General features: G+C 36.1%; 1 protein-coding gene across 1 annotated transcript; it reads left to right on the forward strand.

Annotated features, from left to right (window-relative positions):
* Positions 1 to 287: 287 nt before the first annotated feature.
* Positions 288 to 17,391, forward strand: zgc:109986 (uncharacterized protein LOC553566 homolog). Its single transcript, XM_056477071.1, is given in 10 exon segments — positions 288 to 457; positions 4,238 to 4,359; positions 6,079 to 6,217; positions 7,600 to 7,736; positions 11,552 to 11,669; positions 11,759 to 11,797; positions 11,800 to 11,828; positions 11,830 to 11,864; positions 14,510 to 14,609; positions 16,782 to 17,391. Coding segments are annotated over 10 exon segments (939 nt in total). The 5' UTR covers positions 288 to 360; the 3' UTR covers positions 16,905 to 17,391.
* The last annotated feature ends 921 nt before the right edge of the window (positions 17,392 to 18,312 follow it).

Genomic DNA, 18,312 nt, shown 5'->3' on the forward strand with positions numbered 1-18,312 from the left:
TAAATTAGATGTTATTCTCTGTGTATTTACAAATATTTAAGTTTAAATTAGGCATGAGTCGAAATTTTAAGGTGGCACTCGGTAAATAAAATGGATATAATTATTAAACAAAATAAACAGCATTTTAACTTTATCATTTAAAATATAATTAATAAAATAGTTTCATAATATATACATACATATATATTTTCTTTGTTTTTAGCACCTGTCATGAGTTTGATTTCGACGCAATGTGCAGTTCTACCTTAAAAACACGCTCCTCTCTCTACTGTAAATCAGCAGATCCATGTGTTGCTCACACTGGTTTACTTGCCATATAGATTGTCTTTGGCGTAATTGAAGTTTCTATAGCTTGAGTCGATGAATTTTAACGATGCTAAGAACGAGATCCTTCAGGTGTTGTCCAAGACGGAGAGACAGCATCTTCCAAAGCTGTTAGAATGGATGAAAACCTCTGGTAAATGCACAGTTGGAAGGTTTTGTTGTTGTTTAGTAGTCTGTTCTGTGTTTCCTAGGATGTATATCTTGGTGGAGAACATTCGCAATAAGGTTCCACTGATTAACTTCAGAAGATGCCTTGAATAACAATGACCTAAACATTTGTTACTGTATTTTGTGAGTGTTAGTTTATTAACGTACATATTAACTAATTAGTTAATTGTTAGTTCGTGTTACCTCACATTTAGATACAACTTTTTTAACAATGTATTTGTAGATGTTGAAATCAACAGCAACTTAAATCCGTAAATACATTATAGATGTTTTATTGTAAACCCTCTATGGTACCATGTTGCAACATAGCATATTTAGATGGTTTTTGTTATATTTTTAAATGAATTAATTAATTTATTTTTAATGAGACAACATTAATTGGCAAATGGTATTTCAAGGAGAACTCGAATACTAAACAATCACCCCAAAAGTCTCTATTTTGTTTTTAAAGAAATTTTTTTTGTATTTTATCTGGAAAGTCACCTGCCGAAAGTCACTTCAACTTGTTATTAAAACGTATTACACACCTAAACTTATATATACACACACATAGGCTATATAACGTATATATACACACATTAAGTCGGCATAGATACATATTTTTTAATCTAGATTAATCTCACTGTAATCTTGGAATTAATCTAGATTAAAATGGCTCATTTAAATTCTGCCGAAGGCATTTACATATGTGTGCTACCCAAATAATCAAATAAAGTCTTTGAGAACGGGTTTCTCAAGCCAGGGGTGCATTAGACCAGGGGCTCATCTCTGTTTATTGAGAAATGTTCTACTTTGTAATTGGTGATGGAAATAAATTATGTTCAATAAGATTTAGTTGTGTTTACTAACTGTTTATTCAGTTAAACATGAATTTTGAACTGTAGGCCTACATAAGCTCGAAACAGCTATTTTTGATTACCTTAATCTGACTAAAGTCATAACTGAACTAAACAGAAATGGAATTAAGACGTGGAGTATGCATATATTAGTGGCATTATTGAAGTAAACACCGCAATCAAACTATTACTGTCATGTAGGATTTTCACCATATTTTATGACAATATCCACACATGCCGCTGTCAGTAAAGGACACACACACACATCGGAAAATGCTGAGGTTTTTCTTCCATTAGGCATGCGTTATTAAATTGCATAAACTCTCACCAGTCCTTACTCCTTATTTGCGTCTAATACCCCCGTTTGTCAGGGGGCATGAATGAAATGTTCATGAGTGAATGTGAAACTGTCGAACTGCAGTTAAAGTCACCCAAAAACACAGGAAACTCTTACATGAAAGCACTTCACGTAAACTCCTTAATTATTATTGTCTATTAAGGCAAATAACTAGATTACAGATGTCCATGTAAACTTAGTCAGTAGTGTCTTTGAAGTAAGTGAAAGATTCAGAAGGGCACTTTTTGTCAGACGGCTCACCAGTTTGACTTCATTCACCGTCATTCATTTAAAAAGCACCCGGTCCATTTTATTTGTAGGTTTTACTCGAACGCATTAACTCCACAGGTGCCTGATAGTTAGATGTGGAGCTAACATCAATCAGATTCACTCTAGTGAACTGCATCCATGTTAGCACGTCACGTTTGATGTGGTAATTTCACAGTAGGAATACACACAGGTTCGAAGACTCATTCTCACCACCTACAGTGCAATTCGGCCAGGAATACATTCACGCTAAACTTCAAGGTGAAAGTCATCATAGCTTGCGTAGATAAACCCAGCTCCCAACCCAACCTTAGGATAGTTTAACGGCGATATATATATATATATATATATATATATATATATATATATTTATTTTTTTAATCGCATGTTAAGAGTCTTGCAGCGCGTTAACGCAGATAACTATAAACTCACTACAGTTTGACAAATATTGCAGCTGTTGGACAACATAATGTACTTTTGAGGTTATAGGCGAGAATGTAGTTGTTTAGATTGCAACTATGCAGCGCATCCACAAGATGGTGACAGAGACCGCATAATAAGCCTTTATTGGAGAAAAAACTCAGCGAAATTTTAAACTATAGCTGATCAATCATTATGAAACTGGTAAGTGACTTTCGATCTCACTAAGTGACTCTCTCTTTTGTAAGTTGTTGTGCTGTATTTATACCACAGTAATTGTAGTGTATTGAGTGTGAGATGCGATTTTGTGTTGGCCATCTGTTTGATGGATATATATATATATATATGTTATGTCATTTAATTGACCCTCTATTTTTGTGGCTTCAGTCATTGTTGGAGTACTCTTTTAAATTTGTAAGCATTAACAACTTATTCATTCATTCTTTCATTTATTCATTCATTTTCTTTTCAGCTTAGTCCCTTTATTAGTCAGAGGTCGCCACAGTGGAATGGACCGCCAACTTATCCACTGCGCATTAACATCTTTTATTGAAATATTTATCGTTATCATTCAATATGGAGAATAATTATGGAGATTGTATTTTTTCCCATATCACCCAGCCCTAGCCTCAAGTAATTTGAGGCAACAATTATTATTTTTATCTCACTGAAATCAAATTGCACACCACAGAGGGTTAACTAATATAGTTAGTGTATTAATGAAAGCTTTTTTTAATATTTTATTTTAAACCTGGAGAAACCCTGGTGAATTCATATGTATGTCATATTTATTCCTGAAATTTGTGAATGCAAACTAATGCATTTTAGTTAAAAAATGCTGCATGCCATGTGCATAGTTAAACATAATATTTCAGTTACCTTGTCATAAATAATTAGGTAAAAAAAAATTCATTTTAAGGGCCAAATTCTTACTATTATATATAATATATATATACCTAAATCTGACTTCTACCAAAGCAAATTAGAATGTTATTGAGCTTAAATTCATACTTAACATTTTATTGATAGCAAGAATTGTACCTTAAATTATAGCTTGACTAAAATATATTTGTAATTATTAACAAGAGTAAACAAAATGAAGAGTTGTTGTGTATTTGAGCTGATTATTTTACCCTAATCACACTATTATGTCTTTCTATTTTTTTCATTCTTTTAAAACCTGTTTAAACACACTATAATCTGTTTTTAATCATTTTTATTCTTTGTTTTTAGTTCTTAAGCTTATTTCTTGTATTTTTGTTTATGTAAAGCACTTTGAATTACCATTGTGTAGGCCTGTCACATATATATCAACAGAATGTATTGCGATAAACTAAATTATTGTCATTTTAAGACCATTTATACACTATAATTGCAGTACATAATGCAAGTACACTCTCCCAATAAACACATATTTTATTCTTGAGAATATTTCATTTATTTATAGTCATTTTTTTAATTTAATAATCAGGATATGGAAATCAGAATGTTAAAACAGATATCCTACACAAATAAATAATAATAAATGTTAACAAAAATGCCCAAGGTAAAAAGTAATAGATGTATTTTCAGTCATCAAGCACCCACATGAAAATATACCATAGTAATTTATAGTAAATACTATAGTTTTTTTTTTTAACTATACTGATACTGACACCTCCAATAGAGATAGAGAAGCTGTGCAATCAGCTAAAATGTGTTTAGAATTGTTTTTATGTATGGGTGATATATTTGCATCACCAAAAATGATTGAGGACATGCCCACATATTGTGCAATAAGTCGATATATTGATTATAATGACAGGCCTACTTGTGTATGAAATTTGCTATTTAAATGAACTTGCCTCGCCTAATCACTTGCCGGTCATTTCATCTATGTTTTCAGATGACCTGGATGATTTCCTGGTGGATAATCAAAGTGTTATTCTTCACAGTATTGCAGAGGATCTAAGAGCTTGCCTTCCACTGGAGGCTATGGCTCCTTCTGAGACTCTGGCTATGCAGAAGGTTTGTGCATTAGGTTTTTATTATTTTACTCTGGCATGCATAGGCCTGTCATGATATCTATTTTTTGTCGCATGATATATTGCACAAAATACAGTGCATCCAGAAAGTATTCATAGTGCTTCACTTTTTCCAAAAATTTTTTTGTTACAGCCTTATTCCAAAATGGATTAAATTTATTTATTTCCTCAAAATTCTACACACAGTAGCCCATAATGACAATGTGAAAAATGATTTTTGAAAATTGTTGCAAATTTATTACAAATAAAAAACCTGAATAATCACATGTCCATAAGTATTCACAGCCTTTGCTCAATACTTTGTTGATGCTCCTTTAGCAGCAATTACAGCCTCAAGTCTTTTTAAATATGATGCCGCAAGCTTGGCACATCTGTCTTTGGGATTTTTGCTCATTTCTCTTTGCAGTTGTTGTGAAGCCACTCCACTGATATTTTGGCAGTGTGCTTTGAGTCATTGTCCTGCTGGAAGATGAACCCTGGACCCAGTCTGAGGTCAAGAGCACTCTGAAGCAGGTTTTCATTCAGGATGTCTCTGTATGTTGCTGCATTCATCTTTCCCTCTATCCTGACTAGTCTTCCAGTTCCTGCTGCTGAAAAACATCCCCACAGCATGATGCTGCCACAACCATGCTTTACTGTAGGGATGGTATTGGCCTGGTGAGAGCTGTGCCTGGTTTTCTCCAAACGTAACGCCTGGCATTCACTTCAAAGAGTTCAATTTTAGTCTCATCAGACCAGAGAATTTAGTTTCTTATGGTCTGAGAGTCCTTCAGATGCTTTTTGGCAAATTCCAGGCAGGCAGTGGCCTCCGTCTGTCTATTCTACGATACAGACCTGATTGGTGGATTGCTGCACAGATGGTTGTCCTTCTGTAAGGTTCTCCTCTCTCCACAGAAGAACGCTGGAGCTCAGACAGAGTGACCATCGAGTTATTGATCACCTCCCTGACTAAGGCTCTTCTCCCCGATCACTCAGCTTAGATGGCCAGCCAGCTCTAGGAAGAGTCCTGATGGTTCCAAACATCTTCCACTTACGGAAAAATGTGGAAAAAGAGAAGCGCTATGAATACTTTCCTGATACACTGTATACGGCGATAAACAATATTTTTGTCATTTTAAGGCTTTTTTATTCCACTCATCATTATATAATGCCAGAATGGCAATATAATAACATCATAATGCAAGTACAATCTTCCAAAGAGCACATCATATTTTATTCTTAAGAATATTTCATTTATTTATAGTCATTTTAACATTTTAATAATTAAGCACTGGGGTCAGAATGTGAAAATGCATATCCTAAATGAATCATAATACAAGTTAACAAAACGTGCATGGTAAAAATTAACAGAGGCTGCGATATCTGCTACCAGATCTATTTTTAGTTGTCAGACACCAACATGAAAATATACTATAGTAATTTACAGTAAATACTATAGTGTTTGTTTAACCATACTGCCATTCACACCTACAATAGAGATAGAGATGTTGCGCAATCAGCTACAGTGTTGCTAGAATTGGTCTATATGTATGAACGATATGTATTGCATCACCAAAAATGATTGAGGTCATGTCCATGTTTTGTGCGATAAGTCCAAATATTGATTATTGTCAAAGTCCATTTAATGTGTATTCTATAGTCTTTGTTATTGTGACAGACCTAAAGTACATTGTTAGATTCTATAGCGTGCTTTACATTTTAGACTCAACAGAAAGCTCATCCCACTCTGCATGTGGATGCGTTCTTATATGATGATGAAACTGTGGATTCATTGTGTGAGGAGGGAAAAATGAGTCGCATCTACTGCCTCAACTGTGGATCACACAGAACAGCACCGTTGGGTGAGTGTTTGCATAAATACTCTAGTCTATGCTATGTAGCTAGGGCTTTGCAGTATGACAACAGTGATCATATAGACAAAAAGTCACGGGATCATTGTGATTACGTAGCCCTGTATACATTTCTGGAGATTGCGAATTATGTAGCCAAAGGTATGTCTGGCTGCATTTTGTCTTTGAAATTAATGCTACGGGGCAGTATGATGCTGCCGACAGCTTCTGTTTTCGCACTAGCAGCTGACTGCTTACCTCCGTATGGACGGCTTTTCTGCTGTTACCAGTTTGCCCATTGGCTCGCCATGTACATCGGCGGACTTAAGAAACAGAACGGAGTTGACCGCGACGACAGGGTTTAAGTCCGGTAAAGAACAGTTTCAGAAACCAGGTAAAACGAAAACAAAAGGCAAAAAATAAAACAAACAACTAAATAACAGGGTGAGACGTGGTAAGATCTGAAAACGTGGTAACAATTATGAGAACAGCAGGCGGAATGGCACTCGCGAGAGAAGTTTAAGATCTGAAAAAGCATAAACAGCGACCTCTAGTGGATTCGCGAAAACAATAACTGCAAAAAAGTAGATCCTGAGACGTATTTCGCACTCTCCAGAATTGTGTAGCGGTGCATATCCATGTACAGTACGTATCCGTTTACATCTGGTCTATATATAATGGGGGAAATAAGTATTAAATAAGTCATGTTTTTTCCTTGGAATAATATTTCTAAATATTATACTAATAATATTATACTGTTGACGTGGAATTGAACCAGATTTTGGTAAAAACCCAAACAATACACACATAAAAATAAAACAAAACAAAAAAAAATCAGATAATTGAGTTCTTTAATAACAATGGAATGACACAAGGAGAAAGTACTGAACTACTGAAATATATTTAATACTTTATATAAAAGGCTTTTTTGGTGACGGCAGCTTAAAGACGCATCTGATGTGGAGAGATTTCAGCTGCTGTCTGGGCTTTCACTGCCTTCCTACACCTTCCTTTATTCATGTGTTCAATACTTTTCCCTGCATCATTTCATTTTATTACACATATCTTCATTTGTAAACTAATTGGATTTGTTTATTTCATTATATGGATTACTTTGGTTGTTACCAACATCCGGTAAAAATTTCAATTCAACTGCACCTTTAGAAATATGTTTCCTGAGAAAAATGGTGACGTGTTCAATACTTATTTCCCCTACTGTATATGACCATTAATTGATTGAATTTACAGAAATGGTACAATACTGGTGTTAACAGGATTTGAGATTACTTCTATTGTAATATGAGGGTTTTTTTCATATCACTCAGCCCTGTATATATTTCATACAGTAATAAAGGAACACAATATAATATTAGATTTTCTAATTTTTTTTGCAGAGTTCATCTCACATTCATTCTCAATCCCGGAGCTCCAGTTCTTATTCCACAACGTTCTTCCAGACCTCACTGGAAAACTGGTGGTGGATGTGGGATCAAGACTAGGAGCTGTGCTGTTCGGGGGTAAACTGCTGATGGTTGTGTGTTAACCTAAACACCTCATTATCACTTGTAAATTAACTAATGTTTATAGCGAACAGTCCCTCAGGGCAATCAGGGGTTAAGAACTATGACCTACCAGGTTTAAATCTGCGACATTTTGCTTACCAGCCCAGGGGTCTCATTTATAAAATGTGGCATATGCAAAAACGGGGGTGGAAACGTGTGCATGCCACTTACCATGCAAAATTTGTGATCTATTAAAACTCATACAATACTAATGTTCAGGGAAGATTTCTACGCATATGTTTATAGTTGAAATGCTAGCTTTAATATTTAGATTTGCATATGCCATATAAGACTACACTGTAAAAATATCTGTAAATTAGCAGTTTTCTTGTGAATTTGTAATTCATTTTATTATTTATTATTATTATTATTTAATGGTTTTGAATTGCAATTACGCGACGCAGTGGCGCAGTAGGTAGTGCTGTCGCCTCACGGCAAGAAGGTCGCTGGTTCAAGCCTCGGCTGGGTCAGTTGGCGTTTCCGTGTGGAGTTTGCATGTTCTCCTGCGTGAGTGTGACTTAGAAAGGAGACATCCAAAACATGCAGTGTTGGTTATCCTCCCGGAACGGGTAGAGAAACACTGGCTTAAAGTGATATATTGTGTGGGTTGGTGTTGTATTTTAACCCTACAACAATCTTGTAATAAGCTGCCAGTATATTTTCTGTTATTTTACAGGCTTATTCCACTCTGTATTATTTCTTATACATTATATTATTTTAAGCTCCTTAAAAGGTTAATAAAAGTCAATTTGTTAAACTGTAGAGTTGAATTTTCAACATCAAAAGTCGACAGAGCAGAGATCAAGCTCCCATAATGCAATTCACAACCATAAATAAACAGAAAAACACTTTAATTGAACAGATACTTTTACAGTGTAGTTTTTCAAAATGATTTTATATACTAGAATGGGTCAACATGCTTCAACGTTCAAAATACGAGTCTCCTCAAGTCTGTCTGAACAGTAACAAGGGGGTCATCTTTTGGAAGTTGTTTGGACCGAACTCTGTGTAGGTATAGTGTTTCCACAGTCATATTGGGGTGATATAAGACAAGTCTGTTATTAAAATTTCCTGATGTTAAAATAGGATCCAAATCCCTCTCAGTTTGAGGCCCACCGCTGCGTGGACATAGGAGTACAGTTCCCCCCGCCACTGAAATGATTGACAGCCGTGTATTAACATGTCACCATAGTAACGCGTATAATCATACAGTATCAACAAGACAGGACGTGCGCAAAGCAAACTGATATTAAAAGATCTGTTGAGCTTGTTGTGATCATCAATCATCATCAGATGTGATCAAGAATGAGTTTTACAAGTTTAAAATATTTCTAAAACAGTGCATGTTAATAATAAAGTAAGTTAAAAGACGGTAAATCGGTGTAATTCATCACCACCGCCGCATGTCAGTACAATTATAAACGAAGACGCTTCAATCCCAGTTTGTGGACGTTACATCAGGTTTATTTGTACATTAACATAACAGATATCCATACAGCAGTCGATATAACCTGTATCCTGTCACATTTGCCGTGCAAAAACAGTGCAAAGTTAAACATGTGTGTGCAGGACTTTTGTAACGACATTGTGTGTGACTTATCGAAAGGCTTGAATTAACTCCACAACAAATACATCAAATATTCATTGGGAAAGTTCTTACTGTAGTTTTTCTTACAAACGTTATGTGAGATCTGTTTCCTTCATGTCTGTCACTGGGCTATTTATCTGACGCAGCCGAGCCAAAGATTGAGGCACACTCTGACAGGGCACGTGAGAACGGTGGACGAGGAGAACTAGCATTAAAGGCACAGTCAACAAAAGCAGCTACATTGTGTTCAGAGCAGAAAATCCAATAATCTGGAGGCTATACTAAATAATCTGAATGGTGTTTTAAACTGAAACTTTACAGACACATTCTGGAGACACAAAAGATTTTTAAATCTTGAAAGGGGGTAAACTAGGTGTATATAATATAAAACATATATATATATATGTCAATATTTAAAGAAATATTTGTAATTGTTGTGGAATTTTTCCACCAAAAACAGAATTTTATCTCTATAAATATTTTAAAACATTAATCTTTGGTTGTCTAAAACTACAAATCTTGTCTGAAAATCAGTGGTGTAGAGTAACTAATTACAAATACTCAAATTACTGTAATTGAGTAGTTTTTCTCAGGAATTGCAATTTATTAAGTCATTTAAAAATGTGTACTTTACTGTACATTGAGAACATTTTAGTGAAGTATTGGTACTTTTACTTTCTTTCAACCTGCAGTCACTACTTTATTTTTTCCTGTCTATGGGGATTAGAAAAATCAGACCTGCGAGTCCTGTCCAATCAACTGCACCACACTGAACTACCTCAAGACATGCAGCAAACTGTTTGGAAGCATTAAAAGCAGGGGTGCCCAAACTTTTTCTTATGAAGGGCCAAATTCAAGCTTGATTGAAAGCTGTGGGCCGAAAGCAAATATAGCAAACTGTATTACATTAAAGCTGCCATGGGTAATTTCCTAATTTATTTCATAAAATTTATAAATAAATAGAAAAAAAATACTTCACAACCGTATTACTAATGCATTCTATTAAAAATATATATATAATTTAATGAACTTATACAATAAAACCATTAAAAAATGTTTAAAGATCCAAACAATGGAGTTCATGCCGATACACTAGTCATGCTGAACCTGCCTTTGCCTTGATTTGTATTCGTTAAGTGACAGAATGTGTATTTTCTTAAAGATCTGATTCATGCAACAACATTTAATTTCAGTTTGCTTTTTTGTAGCTCAGCAATAAAAAACAACAAACAAATGGTTACATTAAAATGGAAATGTCAACCCAGTCCATTTTCCCTCTGGGGGCAAATCAAAGGATACAAAGGGCTAACTTTGGCCCGTGGGCCCTAGTTCGGCCATCTCTGATTAAAAGTGTCCAAGAGATACTTACACGCAATGACCCAGAGACTGTTTAGACTGAATGTCACTGATGAGAAGATGACGGATTTTTACTGTATGATGACCGAAATGGCCGGTAAACAATAACTAAATGCACTACAGAATGTTACGTTTACACACACACACACATGCACAAATTACATGTAGACACATCACCTGTCCCAGCGTAATACTCACTACTCTTGAGTACTTTTGAAAGGGCTACTTTTACTTATACTTTGAGTAATATTTACAACAGATACTTTTACTCGACTTGCACTACATTTTGAGCAAGTAATCGTAGCAAGCAATCGTGTTTCACATTCATTCTTTCATTTTGCGTTGGCTTAGTCCCCTTTATTCATCTGGGGTCGCCACAGTGGAATGAACTGCCAGCATATGGTTTACACAGCCGATGCCCACCAGCTGCAACCCAGTACTGGGAAACACCCGTACACACTCATTCACAACACTATGCCCAATTTAGTTTATCCAATTCATCTATAGTGCATGTGTTTGGACTGTGGGTAAACTGGAGCACCCGGAGGAAAACCCACAGGAAACCCAGGAATGCCAGCTGACCCAGCTAAGGTTTGAACCAGCAACCTTCTTGCTGTGAGGCGACAGTGCTAACCACTGAGCCACCGTGTTGCCGTTTTTCATATTAACTGCAGAAATAAAAATGCTTTGAGAGCTTTTTCTACATTTGACAAAATGCCATATATATAAAACAGAATAAACCTAAAATGCATGTTTTTACTCAAAAACTATATAAATCCAGGGAGTATTTTCATTTGTCTTTTCATATTGACTTAGACAGAGGATTTCTCTCTCTTTTAGGGATACCTTTACAGTTCTGCATCTCAGCTAGTCGGAGTTGAAATGAGTTCAGAGTTTGTCAGCTTCAAATCAATGGCTGTAGAGAAATATGGCTTCAGTGACAGAATTCAGGTAATCAGTCATGCTGCTGTTGTTGTTGTTGTTTCCTTGCATGGTCATTGTTTCATCATGAACAAATGTTTATAGAGATGTTTATTGTGCTCGTAGGTGATTCATGCGACATTCGCTCTCAGACTGCCTTAGTGAAAATGCAGATGTTCTGATCATGAATAATGTGTTTTGAATACTTCATGGAACCAAGCGATCAAATGCAGTAAGTTCAAAGTCTTGTTTGTCACCATGTCAAAATTAACTTTGGCATATTGCAGTATTTCGTATGTAAGATTTATTTTTGGCTCTTATATTTTTTTAGTGAATGTGGTTCATAATTCATTCATTTTCTTTTCGGCTTAGTCACTTTTTTAAACTGGGGTTGCCACAGCGGAATGAACCGCCAACTTATTCAGCATGTTTTACACAGCGGCTGGCCTTCCAGCTGCAACCTATCACTGGGAAACACCCATACACTCTCATTCACACACATACACTACGGACAATTTAGCTTGCCCAATTCACCTACAGCTCATGTCATTAGACGTGTGGGGGAAACCGAGCACCCGAAACCCACGTGAACATGGGGACAAAACTCCACATGGCATAGCTTCAACAAGGTACTGGAAACATTCCTCAGAGATTTTGGTCCATATTGACATGATAGCATCACGCAGTTGCTGCAGATTTGTCGGCTGCACATCCATGATGCGAATCTCCTGTTCCACCACATCCCAAAGGTGCCTCTATTGGATTGAGATCTGGTGACTGTGGAGGCCCATTTGAGTACAGTGAACTCATTGTCATGTTTAATAAACCAGTCTGAGATAATTCATGCTTTATGACATGGCACGTTATCCTGCCGGAAGTAGCCATCAGAAGATGGGTACACTGTGGTCATAAAGGGATGGACATGGTCAGCAACAATACTCTGTGGTGTTGACACGATGCTCAGTTGGTACTAATGGGCTCAAAGTGTGCCAAGAAAATATCTCCCACACCATTACACCACCACCAGCCTGAACCATTGATTCAAGGCAGGATGGATCCTCATGTTGCAGCAGAATAGGAGACTCGTCAGACCAGACAAACGTTTTTCCAATCTCATATTGTCCAATTTTGGTGAGCCTGTGCGAATTGTAGCCTCAGTTTCCTTTTCTTAGTTAACAGGAGGGGCACCCAATGTGGTCCTATGCTGCTGTAGCCCATCTGTCTCAAGGGTTGTGTGTTCAGAGATGCTCTTCTGCATACCTCGGTTGTAACGAGTGGTTATTTGAGTTATTATTTCCTTTCTAGAAGCTCGAACTAGTCTGGCCATTCTCCTTTGGCATCAACATGGCATTTGCGTCCACAGAACTGCCGCTCATTGGATTTTTTCTCTTTTTTGCACCATTTTCTGTAAACCCTAGAGATGGTTGTGCGTGAAAATCCCAGTAGATCAGCAGTTTCTAAAATACTCAGACTCACCAACAACCATGCCACGTTCAAAGTCACTTAAATAAACTTTCCTCCCCATTCTGATGCTCGGTTTAAACTGCAGCAGCTCATCTTGATCTTGTCTACATGCCTGAATGCATTGAGTTGCTGCCATGTGTATGGCTGATTAGAAATTCGCGTTAACAAGCAGTTGGACAGGTGTACCTAATAAAGTGGCAGGTGTATATTGCGATATAAATGCAATTTCAGCAGATAACTTAAATAGTTTGTAAGAATTCATAATTTTTAGATCGATTGGGATGATTGTGTCGGGGAGCGTATCTGCAAAAAAAATTTTTTAAAATTAAAAACTTAGTTAAATACAACAGACAAAAGATGCAAATAAACAAAGATCTGTGATTCTGGGAAGTCAAACAGTATTCAGAAGCAGAAAATAACATTAAACTGTTTTAATTGAGTACAAATGTACAATTAACCGTTAAGCTACAAATGTTTATTTCATTTTCCCAAATGTTTAAGTTTGTTTGAAATTCTTACAGTCAGGCTTTAAAAAAACACATGCAAATAATAAACAGTCTAAGGTTAAATTTATTTCAGGTTCACATTTATTTACTCACATCCACATTCATATCTATCTGATTGTCTGTCATGCTGCGGTTTTTGACTGTTTGGCACTATCTAGTGTCTGAATAATGCGTAAGTTAGTGTGTACTCCATCAGCTGTTTTAGTTTCTGACAGATTTGTGCTTTTGACTGTTTAGCGCCATCTTGTGTCTAAACACTGTGCAGGTTAGTGTATACTCCATCAGGGTAAAGTTTTGAAATGACTCCACAATGTTGTTAACGGTAATGTCTGGTTAACTGTAATCCCTGCGATGTGATTATTGCGGACACGCACATTGATATATCGATATATAAAGATATATTGTGCAGCTCTATTAGCATTGTCACTTAAATAAAATCCACCAATAGCAAATCTTAACTATCCACTCAGTTTCCCACAGACAAAGTCAAGATCAGAACTACATACTTTTGTTTCTTTTTCGTAAGCAGTTTTCCTCAGGTATATAGTTAATACCGAAATTATTCATACCCCTGGCAAAATCATGACTTAAAGTTACTTTTATTCAACCAGCAAGTTTTTTTTGACTGAAAATGACACAGGCTTCTTCCAAAAGATAATAAGGCAATTTACAAGAGGCATTAATGTGGAAATAAATATTTCTTAGCTTTTATTTACTTTTATTTGAACAAAAACTTTAAGTCAGAATTTGCCAGGAGTATGAATAATTTCAGGCTTGACCGTATATCATAGAGAAGAAGTTTATTACACCTTTAGTTTCATGACTGCTTTCATGTGTTCTTTATAATAAACCAATAATAAAATGACTGTCTCTTATAAAGACTGCCACTAAATTTTCTTTTTTCCAGGGCTTGGCTGTATATTAGTCAAAATTTCAGAAAGAAAGGTGCTCTGTTGGTAACTGTACCCAGCATTCAGGAGGCACTTGGTTTACTTCAGGATACTACTGTGAGTAACTTTATATCTGATATTACAGAAGGGTGCGTCTCATTTAGCTCTCTTGTTCAGTAGTTAGAGCACTGATCAGGGATTCAGACATTTTAACGGCTGTCTCAATAGGGTATATGCACACAGACTTTTAATTTCAGCCATCCAGCCTCAGCGCTTCTGGTGAACTGTCTTTCCGTTATAAAAATTGCCACATTCAAGGTCTGATTTCTATAAAAATAAGTGATCTTCACTGACTGACAGATATGTGATATAAAGTGCACCTCAGACCGGACACCTCAGACCGGACAAGTGCATTAAATTCCACTGTCTCCCGCCATGTCTTTAAAGTATGACCCCAGTATTTTCAATGGAGTTTTTGCTGATCCTCATGGCATTAGTGATTACAAGGTCTTTCATCTCTTTTAAGCTTGAACAACTAAATGAATGCTTAAGTCTATCAAACTGAATATTGTAATTACAACATTGATGCTGTAAAAGAAAACCTTATGAAATTGAAAATAATCATATTAACTGTTTCACTGGAAGTTTATCATTGGCTGAAAAAACACTAGCTGTTCACATAACCCATTGCCCATTTTTTTCCAATGCACTGAAACATTGGCTTCCTGAAATGTCTCACAATGCACCATGAAAATCAGGGAGCATCAATGCACAATATATTCCTGTAACGGAACCTCTAAAGCATAAAACATGAATCACAGAACTCACCGAACATAACGACAAACAAAGAAAAAAGAAAATGCTAATTATTTAGATTTACCCATAGACAAGTTAAGTTTATTTATATAGCGAATTTCGTATAGAATGGTAATTTTACGTGCTTTACATTATCAAGAATAAAAGAAACATAAAATAGACGTATAAGAAAAAAACAAAGAATACAATTTATAAAAAAGGTGTTCAACAGGTTTATTATTCCTTCATTCATTTTCTTTCCGGCTTATTCCCTTTATTAATCTGGGGTTGCCACAGCGGAATGAACCGCCAACTCATACAGCATATGTTAAATTTAGCCTACCCAATTCACCTGTACCGCATGTCTTTGAACTGTGGGGGAAACCGGAGCAACCCTGAGGAAACCCACACGAACGCAGGGAGAACATGCAAACTCCACACAGAAACGTCAACTGACCCGCCGAGACTCGAACCAGCGACCTTCTTGCTGTGAGGCGACAGTGCTACATACTGCGCCACTGCGTCGCCTAAACAGGTTTTAAATTAATGAAAAAGAAAAGAAAAACAATAGTGCGATCTGTCGGACACAGCACAGTGCTCATTCAGTAAAGTCACAGCTAATGAGATGTGTTTCAAGGCAAGGCAAGTTTATTTAAATAGCACATTATATATACTATGGTAATTCAAAGTGCTAAACAGGAATAAAATAAACAAGTGTAAGAAAATAGCTGCAACTGTCTGACTGTCTTTTTGGGAAGGCCAGTGAGGAGTCCGTTACAGTAATCCACTCCGCTGGTGATGAAAGCATGAACAAGTTTCTCTAAATCCTCACTGGAAACAAAGCATCTAATTCTTGCAATGTTTTGGAGATGATAGTATGCTGATTTACTAACTGCTTTGACTGAAATTCAGATCTGACTCCGGAATCACACCAAGATTAGTGACCTTATTTTTTGTTGTTTGACCCTTAGTGCCAAGGTACACATTCACCTTGAGAACCTCATCTCTGTTCCCAAACGCAATCACTTCCTTTTTCTCTTTGTTTAATCGAAGAAAGTTTTGGCACATCCAACTGTTAATTCCATCATGCATTGGCAGAGGGTGTCAATGGGCTGTAGTCATTAGGCAGTAAGGCTAAGTAGATCATAAATGAACAATAAGTCTCATAATGAACATAGTTGGCTACAGAAGAGTCTAACAAACATTTATAATTGATTAATGGTTGAAATTTTGCTTGTACAAAATATATATCTATAATGTACTTTAAAGACATTTTAAAATGTTTTACTATGTGGATATTCTCATGTCACCATCAGTGTACTAATGTGTAGTAAACCAAGGTCTATACTATCTTTAGCAGTGCTGGAATTTTCACAACATGCTGATTCACTACCTCAGGAGCTGATTGAGACGCACCCTTGGTCTTCTACTTGTAATTCAACACATAAGCCTTTCATTTCATGAAACAATTCAATGTTTTATTTTCTTTCTCAGTTCCTAAAGACATTAGCACTCAGCCAGTGGATTGAGGAGGTACCTGTTGATTACAGTGTTTATCTAAAAAACGACACAGATCCAGATTCTCTCAAACAAATCCATCTTTATAGAGTACTTTGACACTCAGAGGAGAAAGCGATACACTTTTTTTTGGATACAGTGGAACCAATAAATATGATTGGCCTCCATGAGGCCTTTAACAGGACAAACTTATTTCAGTTCAATTCATGTTTATTTCTATAGCGCCTTTACAATGTAGATTGTGTCAAAGCAGCTTAACATAGTTCTTGTGACTCCAGATTTCACAGTTAATGATCAGTACAGTGTGGTTTAAATTTCACTGCTGTAAGTTCAAACACTGAAGAGCAAATCCATCGATACACAGCTCCACAAGTCCCAAACAGAGCAAGCAGTGGCAAATTTAAAACAAATGAAAACTAAACCATTTTTGTTTGTCAACTTTTAGTAGTTGATGACGATTTTATTTTTAATACATTATCCTTTTAATCATCTGTTGTATTTGCTGTGCATGTCATAGAATATCTTTATGTCACTGCTGCATTTCAAAGCAGCCTTCACTGAGTGATAATAAATGTTTTCTTGTAAGTGCGCTCTTGCTTGGTTTGTGTTTCCTCTAATGTATTTCTGTCTCCTACTCTTTTTGATGAAGCAGTAAGTAGGGGAGGGATTGCTGCATCTGTGTTTTTCTTCATTCACTGGCGGTAATGCAGTGGACACTATTAAAATCATCCATGAGATTAATTTTGATATAGATTAAAGGCAAAGTCAGCCATGACTGATGATGTTTTTATTCAGTCATTGCTTATACATAAACTAATATGAACCAATTTAAATATATCAAAACAATGCTTATATATATATATATATTATAATATATATATATATTTATTTATTTATATATATATATATATATATATATATATATATATATATATATATATATATATATATTATATATAAACACATACACACACAAAAAAAGTAAAGTCTTGTCGTCGATCCTAGTTGTAAGAGCAACAAATAATAACTTGACTTCTAGTTGATCATCTGTTGAACTGCATCCCACTCATCACAAATACTGCAGAAGACCTATTGGAACCTGCATGGATCCAAGATGCTCACAGTAATCAGTCAAGTTTGGTCAAGGAAAAATCATGGTTTGGGGTCACATTCAGTATGGGGCCATGCGAGAGATCTGCTGAGTGGATGGCAATATCAACTGCTTGAGGTATCAAGATGCTGCCCATTACATTACAAACCACAGAAAAGGGCAAATTCTTCAACAGGATAGCGCTGCTCCTCATACTTCAGCCTCCACATCAAAGTTCCCGAAAGCAAAGAAGTTCAAGGTGCTCCTGGATTGGCCTGCCCGGTCACCAGACATGAACATTATTGAGCATGTCTGGGGTAAAATGGAGGAAGCATTGAAGATGAATCCAAAGAATCTTGATGAACTCTGGGAGTATGATCATATTGTATTTTGGTAAAATAAGCGTAATCTAGAGGC

Source organism: Danio aesculapii, chromosome 17 (genome assembly GCF_903798145.1).
Source record: "Danio aesculapii chromosome 17, fDanAes4.1, whole genome shotgun sequence".
NCBI classification, from domain to species: Eukaryota; Metazoa; Chordata; class Actinopteri; order Cypriniformes; family Danionidae; genus Danio; species Danio aesculapii.